Genomic DNA, 17,634 nt, shown 5'->3' with positions numbered 1-17,634 from the left:
GGGGATACTGGAAGATCCTCTCAGCTCTGTGTTAAGGAGGTGTGCATGCCATTTTTCTGGCTTCTCTGGCATCCCCAAAACTCATCAAGCTACTGCAGCTTGTTCCAAGGTTGTACCTTTGCGTTCCTGTGGAACCTGCTCTAGATGGTTCTTCCTTGGCAAGGGGATTGGACTGGATGAACTCCAGAGGTCTCTTTCAGCACTAATGGTTCTGTGATTCTGTGATCATCACTGGAATCAGACACAGAAGTGGCCACAGACAACAGCAGGCCACTCGGTAAGGAGAAATCTGACCATGAGCCCAGCAAAGCAGTACCTGGCACATGCCAGATTGCCACATGGTCTGAGCAGTTCCTTCTGGCCTAAGACTCCCTTGCTGGCCTGACATTTATCTGAGAGACTGCAGCACTTCAAGTGCAGATGAGTTGGCATGGGTGTACAACAGGCTAAAAGACCTCTCCCATAAAAGCCCCTCAGCTCTGTAAATACCATTCTCCATTACCCCACTTTGTAGAAAATATTCTGATTTTGTGGTTAATATTTATTTATGTGCATGGGAGACTCAAGCTACCAAAAAGACTGGGCTTCATAGTGGGCCCTGTGATCTCCCCGCTTCCTCCTGTTTCTTTCTGCAAGAAACATCTGCTGGCACCTTCACACTAAGCTTGTTTGGCCTTTCAGTCACCTCAGATCATCAGTATTAAGGACTTTATGACTCCTGACAGTCTTTAACCACCCTCTTTATCATTTACTTCATTTCTCCACATGCTGATGTTATCTGCGCTGCACTCTTTCATTCACTATCCTTTTTGCCCTGCATTCCCCTATCTACTCCTGCTATCCCAAATCCCAACTGATCCATACCAGTTGGTCTGCAATGTCTCACACAACAGAGTATCTCCAATAGGAACCCTGCTGCCTAACTAACTTTCTCCGCTATAAATGTATTGTTCCACCATTCAGTTGTGCTAATTTCCTAGATTTACTACTCCAGCTCTGCCCAGTTAAATCTCAGACTCTCAGTCATAGTCGCCTCTTTGTCACATTTGGCTCATTCCTTAGACCCTCCCACCTCCCCCAGCCGCCGCTTCAGCTGTTACACAGCATTTCATCCAGTTCTTCCATGACAAAATAGACAAACTATGATCTTCCTCTTGTAATACCTTTGCCTTCTGTTTCCTCTTCCCCTCCTGCAACTCCATCCTCATTCTTCCCTCCCATAGATGAAAAATCTCCTATGCAGCTCTCTTCCTTCATTTCTTTCTTTTTGCCATAGATCCAGTCTTATCCTAGCTCCTGGCTTTCCTTAAGGCCATTCTTGTCGTCTTGTTCTCTCTTCTTGGCCTCTCACACCCCTCTGTCTCTTAGCTGTCCTAAGACAAGTACCATTCAATCTTTTTCCTCTTAAAATATTCTCATCATAAAACATTCTTTCATCTCAAAACATTTATTTTCCTCTCCAAACACCGTGTCTTTTTCTGTCCTCCCTTTCATCACCCACCTCTCTGAATACACCACGATAAACACTGCCTTGATTCTCCCCAATGCCAGTTCAGTGCAGCTTTCTCCCCCCTGCAACTGCTGCTGCCAAAGTCTCTGCCTAACATACTAGGCAAATTTCAGCATAGTCTGAATACTCTGTTCTCATCTGCTGCAGCATGATGGCTACCTTCAGGAGTCTCCTGTGCTGTTTTAACCTGAAATGTTCATTCTTCAGCTACCACGACATTACTTCTTTTGCACCACCTTTGAACCTGCTTCTTTTGCCATGTTCTCCAGAAGACACTTTTCTTCTTCTAGCTCTCCTGGAAGTTCACAGGGCTTTACTTTCTCTGTATTTTACTCCTCTATAATTTCTATCACAAACATAGAGCACACTACATCTGCACGCAGCAGTTTTCAGATCACTCCTCTAACACAAACTTGTCTCCCTGGGTCCATACCCACAGTCTCTCTAATATTCCCTCATAGGCATACAGATATTAAACTGAGCTTATCACAGCTAAAACAGAGTTCCTAATGTTCTTCTCCCTTCTTTACTATAAGCTCACTCTAGTAATTCCTCTCTCTTGATCGTCACAGCAGCAATTACTTTCCTTGTTATTCTGGTAAATAACTGGAGCAACATCTTCATATCACGTCTCTCACTACGTCCATAGATGCAGGGGTTGTCTAAGGTTTGCATATTCTTTCTCCATCCAGGCTCTCATTATCTCATGCCTTTATTACTACAATATTTCTTTTTCTGACCTTTATAAATGTGATCTTGCCCTCCATGTATTCATTCAGGATGCTGCTAGAAATAGCACTTTCCTAACACATCACACTGACCACGTCATTTCTTTTAGCAGCTGTAGATTGCTGTACCAATATCTATCTCATTAGTGTAATCTACTTGTCTTCATTAAGAAAATGTCAGCTTATTCCTAGAGTCAACCAAAGAGGTCAATCCCCATCACCTACTTATTAATTTTTCAAGCAGATGTAACCCATGATTTTCCTGGTGCCATCCTTCAATCTGTGTAAGACCATTTTGTAAACATCTGCATCTCTTCTTATTCATTATCCTTTACAACTCTTCTAGGAACCCCACATTTCATGGTGCTTACAGAAATGTGGTCAGCCTGCTGGTGTTTTAAAACCACTGCCGGTCACACTGAACATAATTACCTTGTCATCCCCTTGTACTCTCTCATAAGGCTGCATTACTCGCCAATATTTAAAGCGCAGCAACATGTCAAAAGGATGGGGACATTTCTCTGATCCATGATTTCTGATCCATGATTAAGGCTCATAAATCCTAAGGCAGAATGCTAACAGGTATTAATAATAATGAACAAAATCCCTTTTATACTGCTACTGAGCTAAGTTACAAGAGATTAAGTGACTTGCCTCAGGTCATGAAGAAAGACATGGCAGAGCTGGGACTGAATTCTGGCTTTGTAAGCCCTGCCCTGACTTGCAGTAGTACCTTTCTTCCATCTCTTTTGGTTGTTATCTACAAAAGATTATTATTTTGGCAGGCTCAGCTGGTCAATCCTGAATATTTATTTGTGGAAGAATTATGCTTTATGAGAAAGAAAATGGGGAAATTTCCATTTTATAGTCTGATTTCTCTCCTGCAGAGAAAATGTGTTAGTTTATATTCTTTTCTTTTAAGTGGATTCTGTTCTGAATGGTCTGTTAAGGGCACTTGGATTCCAGAATCCACATTATTTATTTATTCCTTAAAAATCAAAAAAAAAAAGCCATCTTGTTTCTTTCTTTTGCTCTTAAGGAGCTGAGTATGTACTCAAGGGTTCCAGCAACACTTTGTTAGCAATGAACCATTAAGTAACTTACATTATAAATGATTGTCATTATTTTTGCAGAACCTACAATACATAAAAGTCTTCTCCCTCATTTACTGGATCTGCAATAGTTAATGAACTCATTCCATTCCTGAAGTTACTCTGAGTGCACAGAAAGACTTTTTCAATGAGCAAAAGCAATATTAATTTAAACTTTTATGGCTGGAGACGACAAAATAGTTTAGACCATTTCATCGCTAAGTAAAATAATTTTCCTATTTTTACTTTTACAGTAAACAGAACACATCTGCACTCAGATTAAATCTTTCCTCCACACTTCTTAAGAAGTTTCCAAGCAATAGGCAAGAAGGATAAAAATGCTGAGATTTCTAAAAAGGATTTGGATGCTCAATTAAATGAACAGGAATTAAGCATGCAATCCTGCAGGCAGCTCTGCAGGTACCAGTTTCTCTTGAGAAGGGCATGATCCCATCATTTTTACTTTGCCAAATTTCCATTTGTCTTCACCAGCAATTTTGCTTGAAAGCCAAGAGCTTGATTGAAATTTGCCCTTTTAAACAGCGCGATTAAAACCAGTTGCAGCTCTGTTAAATTACATGTATGTTCTTAGTATTTTTAGCAGATATATATTATCAAACCAATTATCTCAGATGTGTCAGAGGAACATGTCAAGTTCTATTACTTGTGGTAAAGATACTTTTTAATTAATTGCTATTTAAGTTTGATGCAATTAAAATGTTAAAATTGCTTATTTAAAATATGAGGGGCCAAATCCTCCTGGTACTCACATGCATGAAACACTGGTGATTTCATCCATTACATGATTTTAGAAAGTCTCTGAACAAGAGCATGTCTTTGCTGTATCTTAGAAACATGCAGTTGTTTGATTTCCAGTCTACATCAATAGACTAAGAATAATCACGGCATCAAAAACGGTGAAGGCTAAATACCTGGGTAGCCTAAAATTCAACTCAAAGGCTGTCTACTCCTTTAATTTCACTGGATCCCTCCAGCAGAACTCTGCTGTGATGGAAGGGAGCACAGACCTTGATTGGCCTTTCTACCCAGGGGCGATTTTAAGCTCAGAGGAAACACCAAAGGCCTGAACTTGCTGCGTCACCATGTTCAATAAAACATTTACTATTGACTTTACTAGAATCAGAATAAAGACTCCAATAAAGTCTCTTTTACAATGAGTCCGTTTGGAAAACAGTTCGGATTTCAAGCACACATTTTAAGCAAAGCATTTGGACCCTTTAATGTATGAAGAATACATGAAGAAATGGCTGTCCTGTTTTATTCGGCAAAACCATTGCATTTTAAAAGTCAGATCTACAGCACTGCAAGGTATTGAAATAGTTTTATGAAAATAAATCTTTTTACTCCTAGAGTAGAGGCTGCAAGTAGCCTCTCTTCAGGCTTTTCCAATTGCGTAGAAGTAATCCCTAGTGACGGCAGTAGTGTTCCCGTTAAGCCTTTCTTCCTCAGTTGTGCTGTGCATCTGACTAACCAAAACAGAGAATGCTTTCATCCCAGAAATCCTGCATATTATTTGGGGTGGAGGTAGGTTGCACAGGAATTACTTGCCTTTTATTTTTTCCCCAGTGGTGGCATGGGCTGAGTATACTCACAATAAAATGCTTTAAAAATAGGATTTACTATGATTTCTGGATGCTGGATGGAAGCAGGAAGGAAAAAGAGGGATTGAAATAATAAGGTCACTGTCATTTTTTTTTATTATTTAATAAAATTGGATTCCAGTGGCAGGCAGCAGAGCCCCATCCAAACCCAGACTGGTTTAACTGGCAGCCTTCCAAAAGCAAGATGAAAGGTCCTCTGAGTAGTAATTGTCTAAATGGAAGAGACTTTGGTTATTGTGCAACTTCTTCATCTACTTTATTGTACCTTTATAATTAAATGATGTAAATCCTTTTCTTCCATTCTTGATTTCCTCTCAACCAGCGCAGGAAAGCATCTGAGCAACATTGCCATAAGATGCAGACAGACTCTGTGGCTTCCAGGGTTTTTTCTGGCTCACTATAAGTCGTATACAAGGAGTTGCGGTTGTCAAAGCAGGACATAAACTCTGCCTTCTCCCAGCCACGAATGGACACTTACCTGCATGCCAGCTCTCTGCTTGATTCATGGTGGAGCTGGTTGGTTCAGTGGGATTTTTTTGGTGGTGTGAGGGAATGCCACTTTTGCGAGAAACTCAGCGGTAAACAGGCAAACAGGGGATCTAATAGGATATAGGGAACACTATATTCAAAGGGTTCTTAAGCAGCAGGGCTATTTTAATTCATGGAGGAGACTCAACAGGCACCTGAGAGTTGGAAGAAGCTCAGAGTATTGTGCTGAGCAAATCCAGAGCCAGCATTTCCTGACTCTGCAAGGCCTGAGGGATGAGGAGTGAAACTCCTGTCCTGAGATGCTAAAAGACTTGATCAGATGTGAAAGCAGAATCAAAGGATCAGCTTTGTAAGCTCTTTCTTTTTGATTTGCTGCTTTTCCTCAGTCCAAGTAGCCCATTTACAGGAATGAAGATTATTCAGGTGAGTAAAAGTCAGCAAGACAGCGCCCTGGGTTTGAATGTTCAACTCCAATAATTTCTTTAATGACTGTAATTTCTGTTGTTTCTGGTTTGATTTTTTTTTTTCCTTCATGATAACAAAGAGAACAGATTAACTGCCTAATTTTGGTGCAGCTTTAGAATATTCTTCAGGCCTTTGGTCTCCTGCCTGCCTGACTCTCTCCGAGTACACTCACTTGTGACAATCTGTTTTAATTCATTGCCTATTTATCTAATTGCATTATTTTAAAATATACTCCTGGGCTCTACGGAAATATTAAAAAAAGATGGATAGGAGGAATATAAATAGGACCATTTTATATATGCATTCATGTCTATTATATCCATCCATAAGAAATCTGAAGTGACACATCTCCCATTTTTCTAGCAAAACCCAACACAAAGGCTTTCACTTATTTGCTGGAACATAAAAACTAGTAAACACAAAACAGAAATGAAGAAGTGACACAGCCTATCCAGAAAAAAGAATTGCTTTCTAAACCACTGGCATCAGAATACTGCTGAGTACCATGGGGCCTGATCCTGCCACAAGCCATTGCCTACAGCTTGTATTAATTTCAGCAGAGTTCATAAGCAGAATAACTGCAGGGTGTTTGCAAAGCTAGTTAGGCTCTTAATGACCATTTTTTGTTATCCTTTGATAGACAAGCTTCCCATTCTCAATACTGAAAGTTTTGCCTTGGGGAAAAATGTAGGATCTGTCTCAGAATAAATGGATCACTTAGATCCTGTCCAGCTTAAAAAAAAAAATAAATAAATCTTAATAGCATTTACATTCAATTACATAGAGCATTACACACAATATTTGGGGCCAGAACGTGCATTAGCTTGTCCAGTTCCGGAAGAGGTGTGCTAGATTAAATTAACAGTTGGCAGAAGAAGGAGAGTAAAAGGCCTATGTATCAGTAACATCCTCTTTATATGGTATTTGCCCTGGAGCTCATACAGAGAGAGATTTCATCTGCGCAGGAATACGTACCCCAGTCAGGGTATTTGATTACTACAGGTAGAGAACATCTGCAGGTCTTCACACCTGCCCAGCGTGTGCTCTGCCCTGCAACCTCTCAACTCCGGATGAGCATCTGCCATGGAAGAAAAATACTGAAAATGAAGGTGGTGCTGTTGGGGTGAACCTGGAATGCCTGCCTCGTTCTGAACTCACAGCTGTTCTCAACATCGGGCACTGAGCGGCAAATGTACTTACCCCACTCCGTTACACAGCTGAGGCTCATAAAGAAACAGTGTAGTAGCAGACATAAGTGGGAACAGGGACGCTAGTTATCTACCCATGTAAAGATGGCTACTTCTAACCCAATGATTCCAGCATACAAGGATTTTTAACAGAAAAGTATTTTGCATTACTTTTCAGCAAGGGGAGAGTAAAATCCATTAGCTCCTTTTGATCTAACAAAATGTAAAGTGGACAAGCAATCCTGTATCTCCAGTTTCATTTCTGAGCATGTCAAACACTCCATTTTTATCAAATTGCCATTATAGCTGCTTTCTGTGTTTTAATCTGGAGATGTCAACGGAAAACACTTCTATAGCATTAGTGTCATTGTGTGTGACTCTTCATCATGGCTGAGTTATAGTATATATAGATCCTCACTCCAAAAAGACAAACAAACTATAGTGTTGTTATTCAGTGTTACAAGTCTCCCTCCTTTAACATTTATCTCAAAGTACAATGAAGTTTGTTAAATGTGTATCAAAACTCCTTTAAAGAAGGCAAGGAGTGACACACACACTGATATTTGCACATACGTCCCCCACGTGCACTGTCTGCATTTCTGATCATGGGGCAGCTACTCCATGAAGCGGCTACCTGTCCATCGGCAGACATACATGTCCAGGAATACGTGTGCAGGAAGGCACACTGTACCTGAGCCTGGGAATCCCTTCCTACCACCTAGATGCTGTATATTTACAGTTAATTCACTACATACACACACGCACACACCCATTTGCACACATAATATGAACATACACAGAAGGCCTTGTCTTAGTGGGGGGATTGGACTAGATGATATCCAGAGGTAAGTTCCGTGATTCTGTGATTACAGCAGTATCTTTCGAAGACTATCTATCCCCTGCGTTTAACCACCTCAGCCTGAGTTGCCACATATTCTCTATGGCTAACACTTATCAGAGCTGCCGTTACACGCAACACAGTGCCAGGCAATTTCAGCAGTTTCTGGCAGTAGAAGTGGACGTTCCCGAGCCCAGGACAAGACAGGCGGCGAAAGAGGAACGAGTCTCACTTATTTCAAGATGCAAAACCTCTCTAACAACTGAAACTCCACTTGCGAAGGTGAGCTCTGGTGACACCTTCGCCCGCTGTCAAGGTTGAAGTTCTTTGTTTATGCCCCAAGCACAGCGAGCACACGTGGCAGAGCAATCCAGCCCTCTGCAGCCAGCCCAGCACGTCCGCACCCTCACCTACACAGGGAATAGGAATCCCTCCCTCTGCACTGAAATCAGCAGCAGGGTGCCAGGATGCTGCCAGGCTTTGGACATGCTTGCTCGTCCATTACAAATGGGACTAAAGCCACCGATTCTCTCCATAGATGTCATTAAGTAGCAACTAGACATTAAGGGTGACTAGAAACACAGTCAGGATCCCAACCAGAGATTTAAGTTCCCTGGCACACCACCTGTTTGTACTGTTTCAGCGCAAGTCTGTACCATGCTATTCACCTCTGCTGCTCACTTCTAAAACATGTGGAACAAAATGTATACATCGGTTAACACGTGAAAGTATATCCCTCTTGAATAAATAGCTTTGAGCAATAGTTCTGCTTGCAGTGTCTGAAGAGGGAATTAACACAAGCTATCATGGGAGTTTGGGGCAGAGAACACACTTAGAAAATGAGCATTTTTAAATATTGCATAGTGCAAGAAGCACTGATTTCATTGCAATGGAAATAAACTGCTGGGGAATCATCTGAATGCAACAGAACCATGGGAGGGAAACATTATGCTGTTGTATGGGGTAACCATGCTGTGGATAGCAAAGATGCTATCATCCTCCACAGAACCCCTCAGCATCCCACAAAAACATACATCTTTCATCGGCAGGATGTTTAGGCTGGGTTTTACGCATACTCCCCTTCCCATACTTGGGCTTAAAGAAACATTGAGGCAAACTGACCATCACCTTCAACTGATACCTTGGGGGAAAAAAGAAGAAAGAGGACCAAAAGACAGGAAAAAAACAGCACAAAAATGCTAAAGGCAAACAGATGCATCTCCACCCCGAGAGAAATTTATTCCTTTCTAACACTCCTAATAAATTCATGTAATGTTTTGTAGACATTGAAAATATTCCAAAACATAGCTCAGTGTAAACAGCAAGCTGGGTTTCCTCCTGCTCTTTAGCATTTCTCTTTGTTTACTCTCCATTTGAGGATAGAAAAAGCCTACATGTGAGCACTGCAAATGGTGTATTTTGGGACTGATGGAGCATTCAGTAAGGGCAGGATGAAATACAGACATACATAGCCTCCAATAAAATAATACGTGTTTTGCCTGAGTCACCAGGTTCAAAGAATATTAAAAAAAAAATAATAAGCCAATGCCTGCTTTATTAATACTTTTTATTTGTATGGGGAAAATAATCTGGTACCATGGTGATGGGCAGATTGTATTAAGCTTAGAGAGACAGAGACATGAGACAGACATTCTGGGGTGTGTCTGCTCTCACCCCCACTGCCTTCTTGCTCCCAAACCCCACACCTCAGCAGTAGGGTACCCATGAGAATCTGCCCTGGCAGTGCTTCAGGAAGCGATGCCCAGCCAGGCCAGTTCAGCCACCACAAGGAGATGCCAGCTCCTATCTGTGAGCCCAAATGGCTCTGCTCAGCCTCTGTTCAGCTCAGGGTGGGGGGGGGTGGGGGGGTGGGGGGGTGGTGGTGCTGACACGTTCATTTGGTAAGAAAACAGCTCTTACCTTTGGCAATCAGCTCCTCCAGCTCTTGGTCAAATCCTTGTCGGTGGCATTTCCTCCAGAGCCCCATGTTGGTCGAGTTGTACTGTCTGTTGCACTCGTCGACTGCGCTCATAGCGAAGATCTGCCTCCTGTTTCTTGCCAAGAGGAGTTTCCCTTCCCAACGGTCTAACCTAGACCTGCTGGCCCTGAGAGGCAGGTTGTTATTGGAGTTATAAATGAAGCCAGGATCATTTCTCTTGGTGGTGATGCTCTTGCATCTCTCTCTGTGCTTCCTGGCATCAGTTTCATACCAATGGTCAGAGCAGATCGCCACAGCCAGCATGCCCAGGGCACACAGAGCTAAAGAGAGGCCAGCGTACAGCAGTAACCTTCCAGCAGCCATACCTCAGCTTCACAGAAACACCATGGACATCTTCACAACAGGCAAAGCCCTTGAGCAAGAGACCACGCAAAAGCCTCTGGAGCAGCTGCTGGGTGTCACTTGGCAGAGGCTGCCTCAAACATCCCCAACTCCTGTGGCTCACATCCACGATGCAGAAGGATGCTGAGACCACTACAAAGTTCTGCCCTGGAGGCAGTCCTGGAGTCTCATCTGCCTCTTCTGCTCTGCAGAGGAGAAACACAGCCTTCCACCTCAGAGGGGAGTGTGCCAGTGTCCCACCCTCACAAAGATGTCCTGCTCCCCTCACCACAAGCACCAGAGTGAGAGGGGCTGAAGGGATGTATCCCCTGGGAGAGAACTGACAGCTACGGCTGATCACTCCATTAATCTCTTTCAGTCTGGCCAGCTCAGGATCCAAAAGAGATGGCTTGCTTTCAGATCAGCAGGCTCACCACGGCATCATCACAGGACAGAAAAGTTCAACAGCTAGAGATCTCCCGCTTGCAGGCGGGCAGTTATCCCGGTTTCAGGAATGGGTGACTTGCCTTTTCTTTGTCAGTGGCTCAGCTTGAGCATCCTCATCTGCATGGTCTGGACTGTCCGTCACTTGCTTGGGTTTAAAGCGGGGTCGAAGGGGAGGGAGCACGAGTGGGGGAGCAATCTGCTGTTGCTGCTGCTGCTGCTGTTTTAAATCGTGGCCAGAACAGATCCTCCCCGGCTGTCTGTGGGAGCGCAGGCACGCACAGGTCTCTCTCTCCCTTAGCAGACTTCGCTGACAGTCACTGACATCTTGGCTCGCCTTCTCTCCGCCAGCCTCGCCTTGCCATTCACTCGCCCGCTTTTCTCGCCTGCGCTGTCATCCAGGCAGCGGAACGCCGAGATCCCTTCCCGGGGCCGGGCCGGGGGGGACCGGAGAGGACCGGGCCGAGGCCTGGGGGGCGGCGGGGGCAGCCGCAGCCCCGGCGGGACCGGCCGCCGACCGCGCACCTCCCGCTAGGCAGCACCGGCAGCAGTCCTCGGGCCCGGCATCTCGCTTCCTTCCCCCCCGAGCGCACACACAAACTCACCCAGCACCCCCCTTCCCTTCAGCCGGTATCTGAAGAGCTTGCTCCCTCCCCGGCGCTGGGCTGTGGTGGTGTTGAGCACAGTTTTCCTAACACGGCGGCACGTTAGCCATCTGCAAGATGAAGGCGGGCAGGCAGGGCTAGGGCTGGCTTGCGAGGATGCTGAGGAGCAGGGAGGGGAGGGAGGTCGGAGGGAATCAAACCAAAACAAACCAGGGGAAGGGGGAAAAAAAAGCAAGCTACACACCTTACAGCGGGGAGAGGAGGAAAGCAGCCACTAACTGTTGTCAACAGCTTTCGGGCTGCACCATTTCTCTGCCATATGGCCCGATCTCCACGTTGGAGCTGAGGTTTTTAGCTCAGCAGCTTCTTACGAATCGTATCCCCAGCATCAGCAGTTATATATTCAGACATGTTTGGGTTTGGGTTTGGTTTTTTTTTCTCCTTAAATTTCCACTCCCTTTCTCTCTAATGGGAATAACTCACCCATCTTGTAGAGATCAAGTGCAACAGAAGGCGAGCTGAAGTCCCCAAGCTTTAGAAATCTCATTTCACCGTTTTTTTTTAACCCAGATAAGAGCGAATCCAATCTTCTGTACACCTGGGAATCTTTCCTTGTTCAAACACCGAGCCCTGCAGCCTTGGCTAAAGCCGACAGACCGAGCATACAGAGCGCTGAGCCAAAAGCCAGTGATGTCACCCATGCAACGTGAGGCTCATTTCTTATTTCTCTAGCCTCCTTAAAGATAAACTGCACCACTTCCCAGGCAGGAAATGTCGAAGCCTTACTTTCTTAGCAGGGGAAAATGTAAAACCTGGATTTAACTGGATCCTGCTTATTCTTGGTCACAAACCCTTACATTGTGTCAACCAAACCCAAGATGACTGGAGCTGTCTCTTACTGCACCAAAAAATCCCAACCTACTACATAACACAGAGTGTGAGCTCGAAAAAAAACCCTGGATTCAAGACCTTCTCTGATCCAGGCACCTGAAGCCTCCAGACTCCAAACTGTACTGTTTAAAAAGGAAGCAAGCACAGTCATTGCCCTTGCCCTGGCACATCCTGACCTATGAGTACCACAACACCCTGGAGTTGGCGGAGGAGCCTAGTTGGCCCCATCCCACACAGCAATGACTCCACAGCAGGAATAGAACAGAACGTGGTCACTCCTACTGCACCAAAAAGTCCACAGCAAGACACCTCTCCATGGATGAGGGATGCAAAAATCTACATCTACGCTGGACCCTACCCGCTTTTGGCTCCTGAAGCCCAACTTGTGTCATCTGCACAGAAGATAAACACAGAACTCCATTGGAACCCCTGGACTGGTGACAGCCCCTGCCTCCAAGAGGCGACTACTGGGATTTTGTTAGCTTTTAACCCTAGCCACCCAAATTGTACTTGCTCCAGTGGGGAAAGCAGAGGTGGGCCATAGTGGCTGTTTGTGTATCAGAAATACATACCTGATTATATTGTGAAATTCAGTCGCATCACAAAAAAAACCCCACACAGCTGGATCATACCAGGTTTTTTGGCCTCAAACAAAATTGTATCATCATAAAAGGCAAGATGACTCCTTCCATTTTGCCCAGCAAAATCAGGTCCCAGGTCAGCTGGGATTTTCAGCTATGGAAGGGCATCTCTACCACTAAACCCTTTTTGATTTGAAACGTACTGCGTTGTCTCGCAAAAGCAAGTCAGTCATCCACACCGTATACACTGCGATCATCTGCATCACCAACAGCTCTGTTGCAAACTTTCAGTGTTAGATTACGAATATTAACCGTACCTAGGCAGCCCTAGATGAAGCTAATTGTTTTGTTGAAACAAGGCACTGGTTTGTTTTTCTTTTTAGCAGTAACTTCCCTTTGTTGTTCATAATAAAGGCAAACGTTTCAGGATCTAAGGTTTTTTAAAAATAGTTAAGCACAGATGGATCCACTTCTATAACTGGATTTCTCGAGCAGCTACATGTCAATCCATAAAAAGAATCTCATTTTATAGTGGGCTCAGAGCAGCCATGCTTCTTGTCTGTTTGGAGATAAAATGTAGAGGTTTGTGGTCAAAAAAGCTGCTAGCTCTGAGATGAAGATGGCAAACAGGTTTCCTGCATTGCACCCACACAGTGATGAGAGTGCACCTGGATTTCTCTGTCATTTTTAGCATCAAGTCCCAAGCTGAAGGATGAGAACAGGGAACAAGCATAATTTTACCAAATGCGGGTTTTGGCTGATAGGATTGTTGGATTTTTGATTTAAGCACAAAAGTCTGCTACATTTATCCTCTATTTAGAGTGAACTGGAAGACAGAACTGTTTGCTGTCTAAACTTCCAATTTGGGCAGAACTGGAAGACTAGGGGTAAGAGCAAAATGGAGGATCCGGCTACTAGAGAGGTATTTCTCATTATATTGGCCAAAGGTACTTTAGAGGACAGGGAAATTGCATAATGTGCCTACATACATTTTCTAGTTAAACATTAGGATTACAGTCCAATGATCCACGATTTGATTGGACCCAGGTAGGTCCAGATGCCAGGTTTTTCCATCACACTCCAAAGCAGCAAGAGAGTTTGGGACAGGGGTACTTTTTCTCTACCTGGAGAAGCCAGATTTGTTCCTCTTTTCATTTTTAAACATGGGTTTGAAAGCCAGACATAGGCATGCAGTTCCAGGTTTTACCTTTTTCTCTGAAAAGGCATTTCAGTGGCAGTTTCTATGCATTTTTACTTTTTGCTTGCATGTGTAGCTTTATCAGATGGCAATCTATATCCTCCTGCAAGTCACCTTAAACACGTAAATGTAGGAGGAAGTGCTGGATTTCAGATGAGCTTCACTTTAACTCTTAGAATTAAACATTTCTCTCCCACATTATCATCATCATTATCCCCTTCTTTCGGGAGGAGCAGAATATTGCCTGCTGCAGGCATTAGGAACCTTCCCTCTGTCTCTTCCCAGGATTATTACAGACAGCCCCTTCCCAGCACAAACAGATCATTATTAAATTCTCTTCCTCCCATCCTACCCCCGCCTCACCAGAGGGTGACAAAACAATCCTTGCGGATCCTTAGATACGTGTAAACTGGGAAAAAGGCATAAAGAAACCCCCACACCTCCACACACACTTGGACACACTCCCTTACAGTGAATTCAGTGCATCTTGACAAAGAGAGGTAATTCATGGATCTTAAGTGAATCGTGGAGTGAAAATGCAGTTTTAGTAAACAACTGAAAGGCTATCCTTTCTGCAGGTTATAATTTCAGTGATCCAGAGAGAATGCTAAAGCACATGGGTGCACAGGGAAGAGTCTGAAGGCATGGGACAGAACAGCGGAGCCCAGCGAGTCTGTGCAGAGCAAATTCCTTGCGACAAGCTGTGCGCTGCCTGCTAGACCTCACCACGGATGTTATCTTACAGACAGTGCCCGTCTCCTCTCCATTCCCTCCCAGGATCGTTTCGGCTTTGCTTAGCATCCTCCAGCTACAACCACCTTCCAAGAAAGCTTCAGACACAAAAGCAAAGAGAGCGCCGGTACCAAGGTACACACAGGCGGGGTGGCTAATGAAGGGGGGAAGGGCAGAGTCAATGGACAGCCAATTGCAATTTGCTTTTCTTCGATTGTGGGGTTTTTTACACCAAAATGACCTCCACCATATTTTTCTTCTTCCTCTATTTTTTTTTTCTTTTAAAGAAAAAGAGTTCAGTGCCATCTAGTGGGGGAGGGGATTGAGCCAGTCAATGTGCTTCCCGTTTCTAGGGCTCTGTACCATAGCTCAGTTACCCAACAGGGAGAGATGATCCTCAGTATTTTGTTTCTCTCTTTGTGACCTTCACTTCCTAACAGGTAATGTTTAATTCACATGGGCTCCAGCCTTCATTCTTTGTAACGAATCACCTACTGAAGCCAAAGGCACTCGTACTGGTGTTGTATTACTTGGAGTAGCACTGGCTCAGGAGGCAGCTCACGGCTCTAATTAAAGGATTTCAAATACAAGACAGTAATCAAACCAAACATAGATACAACAAATTATATCTACTAATATTTTTTATCTTCCCAATGCACCTTGGATACTGGTGTGGGTGAATCCTCAGCATGCCAGCCCTTCTACAAACAGAGACGTAAAAGATGCTGCCTATCCCATAAAGTATCTTACAGTAACTCCCACAAATACTTGACCCATCAGTCAAGCAGATTTTGGGTGTTCTGGTGACTCAGAACCAAACAGAGGCTCTACTAAGGAAGATTTTGGACAAAAAAAAAAACACCACACAAAAGTCTGGCATCTAAAACCCAGGCAACCAAACCAGTTGTTCATGCTCCTTCTGTTATTTTTTTTTTCTAATAGAGAAAGACATTTTCAGAGGGAATCATCAACCAGCTGCATAAACACGAGCTAACCTTATACACACACACTGAGATGTGGACACACACACACACAATTAGGCAGGCAGCTCTGTACACACTGGTGTTTAGCTGTGCACACACTAGTATCTAGATGCACACTTCTGCCCTCCCCCTACCAACTCCAAAAGGGATTTGTTTTGCTCTAAAAAAAAAACAAACAATTTGGATTGCAAAGTTAAGTTAGTGAATGCCAGATTTAAGATCACCCATGCAACATTAATTCGCCCCTTATGCAAACACATTATGATACAATCTTTAATTACATGGTTTTTGTTTCCATGGGTCTCTCGCTTTTTTCAGCACACAGGATGGATGTTGCTCACTTAATGAACGCTATTCAAATTTTCTCCTCTCCTTATCACCCAACGTGTGGTGCATGTACTATTTACTGCACAGCATCCAGATCTTGCACTGAATACAGAATGATTAATTTCCTCATGGGGTTTTCTGTAGTGATGTTCTCATTGTAGTGTTTGAGGGTTGTTTGGTTGGGTTTTTTTAACAAACATCAATGAATTTATCTTCACAGCTCCCTGCTGAGGAACAAAGATAAAAGCCAATATTTTCAAACATGCCAGTGTATTTTGGGTGCTCAATTAAAGAAGCTTAGAACCAAAACTTCCAGAGTGCTTAGCACTTTCCTTCTTCAAAGAACAGCTCCCAGTGACCTTGGCTCTAGACACAGTGAGCAGTATTTCCACAAATTAGACTGAACTGGACTCACAGAAAATGGGGACCACATGAACAGTAGTTAGGAAGAATGTCATTGAGTCGCCTTGCTTCATAATGGCAACTTTCATGAAGAGTGAAATAAAATCCAATTTTCAATTCAATTGCCTTAACCATGTGACCATTTTTCCTACCTGTATTCGTCTGCTGGGCTTACTACATAACCTTCAAACTCTTTACCAAACACCTATCATGTCAGGATTCCACAGTTCTACTTCATCCATCATCTACCATGGATGGAAACGGAGTTTGTGTAGAAAGCAGGATCAGATCATGTATCTTATTTCATGAACACGAGACACAAGTGAATGGCAATTCATGGGCAATTTTTATTCTGGTGTTTTCTTAGAGTCTTGATTTAGTGTCCCAAAGCTCTGACAAACAGGAGAAGCCTGCACGAGCTGAGACAGAGTTAATCAGCAGGTCAGCAGCTGAATGGAGTGGAGCATCAAAAAAAAAAACAGGTTTGTTTTGGGAAGAAGGAAAATGAATTGCTGCACAGAAAACAGGAAGACATGTAGGTGAGCAGCCCTATATCATCTTCAATACAGCTGAGGGAATGGCCAGCACTAAATGGCCTCACACAGAGACAGGTGAAAGGCAGTACCCAACTAAAAAAAACCCCAGAGAATAATGCTGTTTTTTTCCAAAGCTCTCCACCACTAAAATTGCTTTCTGCTGTGAAAACTTACTCTTTGTTATTTAGCTGTCAACTGTCAAAGCCACATCACTGTTAACAACCGAAGGCTACACTGCAGACACAGCTAACTATGCACGATAACTACTGCTTCTCATCAGAGCATCTCCAAGAATATTTTTGAGCTCAGGTAAAACAAGGATGAACTTTTTTAAAGTAAACTATAACCTTTACCCCAAGCTGCCCAATGCAGACATCATGCTTGGAAAATGTCAGCCCAAGCAGTTAAATTTTAGTAAAGCTATAAGCTACTGAACACATTAGTCAACTGAAGACATCATTCCTGCACCACTGCACCGCTTCCACACAGTCTGGGTTTCCATGGGCACTCTGGTAAACTCCAGAATAACTTGGAAGCTATTGCTCTGCCTTTAAAGGTGTTGCCATGAGTTTTAGCTTTCCAGTCAGATGGTAGGGCCTAAATGTACATCATGGTACATTTAACATGTACCGTGCACACACCTGAGCACTGAAGTGACTCAGGAAAGCCAGCCTTGTCCATGTGT

At 43.7% G+C, this 17,634-nt stretch overlaps 1 protein-coding gene across 2 annotated transcripts in view; it reads right to left on the bottom strand.

Annotated features, from left to right (window-relative positions):
- The window catches only part of TMEM178B (transmembrane protein 178B), a 245,107-nt gene extending 234,205 nt beyond the window's left edge, over positions 1-10,902 (bottom strand). For both annotated transcript variants that reach the window (XM_065681413.1, XM_065681403.1), the window contains exon 1: positions 9,851-10,902. In XM_065681413.1, coding sequence (XP_065537485.1) covers positions 9,851-10,232 — 382 coding nt within the window. In that variant the 5' untranslated portion in view covers positions 10,233-10,902. The remainder of the gene's footprint in view (positions 1-9,850) is intronic.
- Positions 10,903-17,634: the final 6,732 nt, after the last annotated feature.

The sequence above is a fragment of the Lathamus discolor genome, chromosome 1, assembly GCF_037157495.1.
Source record: "Lathamus discolor isolate bLatDis1 chromosome 1, bLatDis1.hap1, whole genome shotgun sequence".
Lineage (NCBI taxonomy): Eukaryota > Metazoa > Chordata > Aves > Psittaciformes > Psittacidae > Lathamus > Lathamus discolor.
The sequence above is the reverse complement of the archived record's forward strand: the minus strand, read 5'-3'. Positions and strand labels throughout refer to the sequence as shown.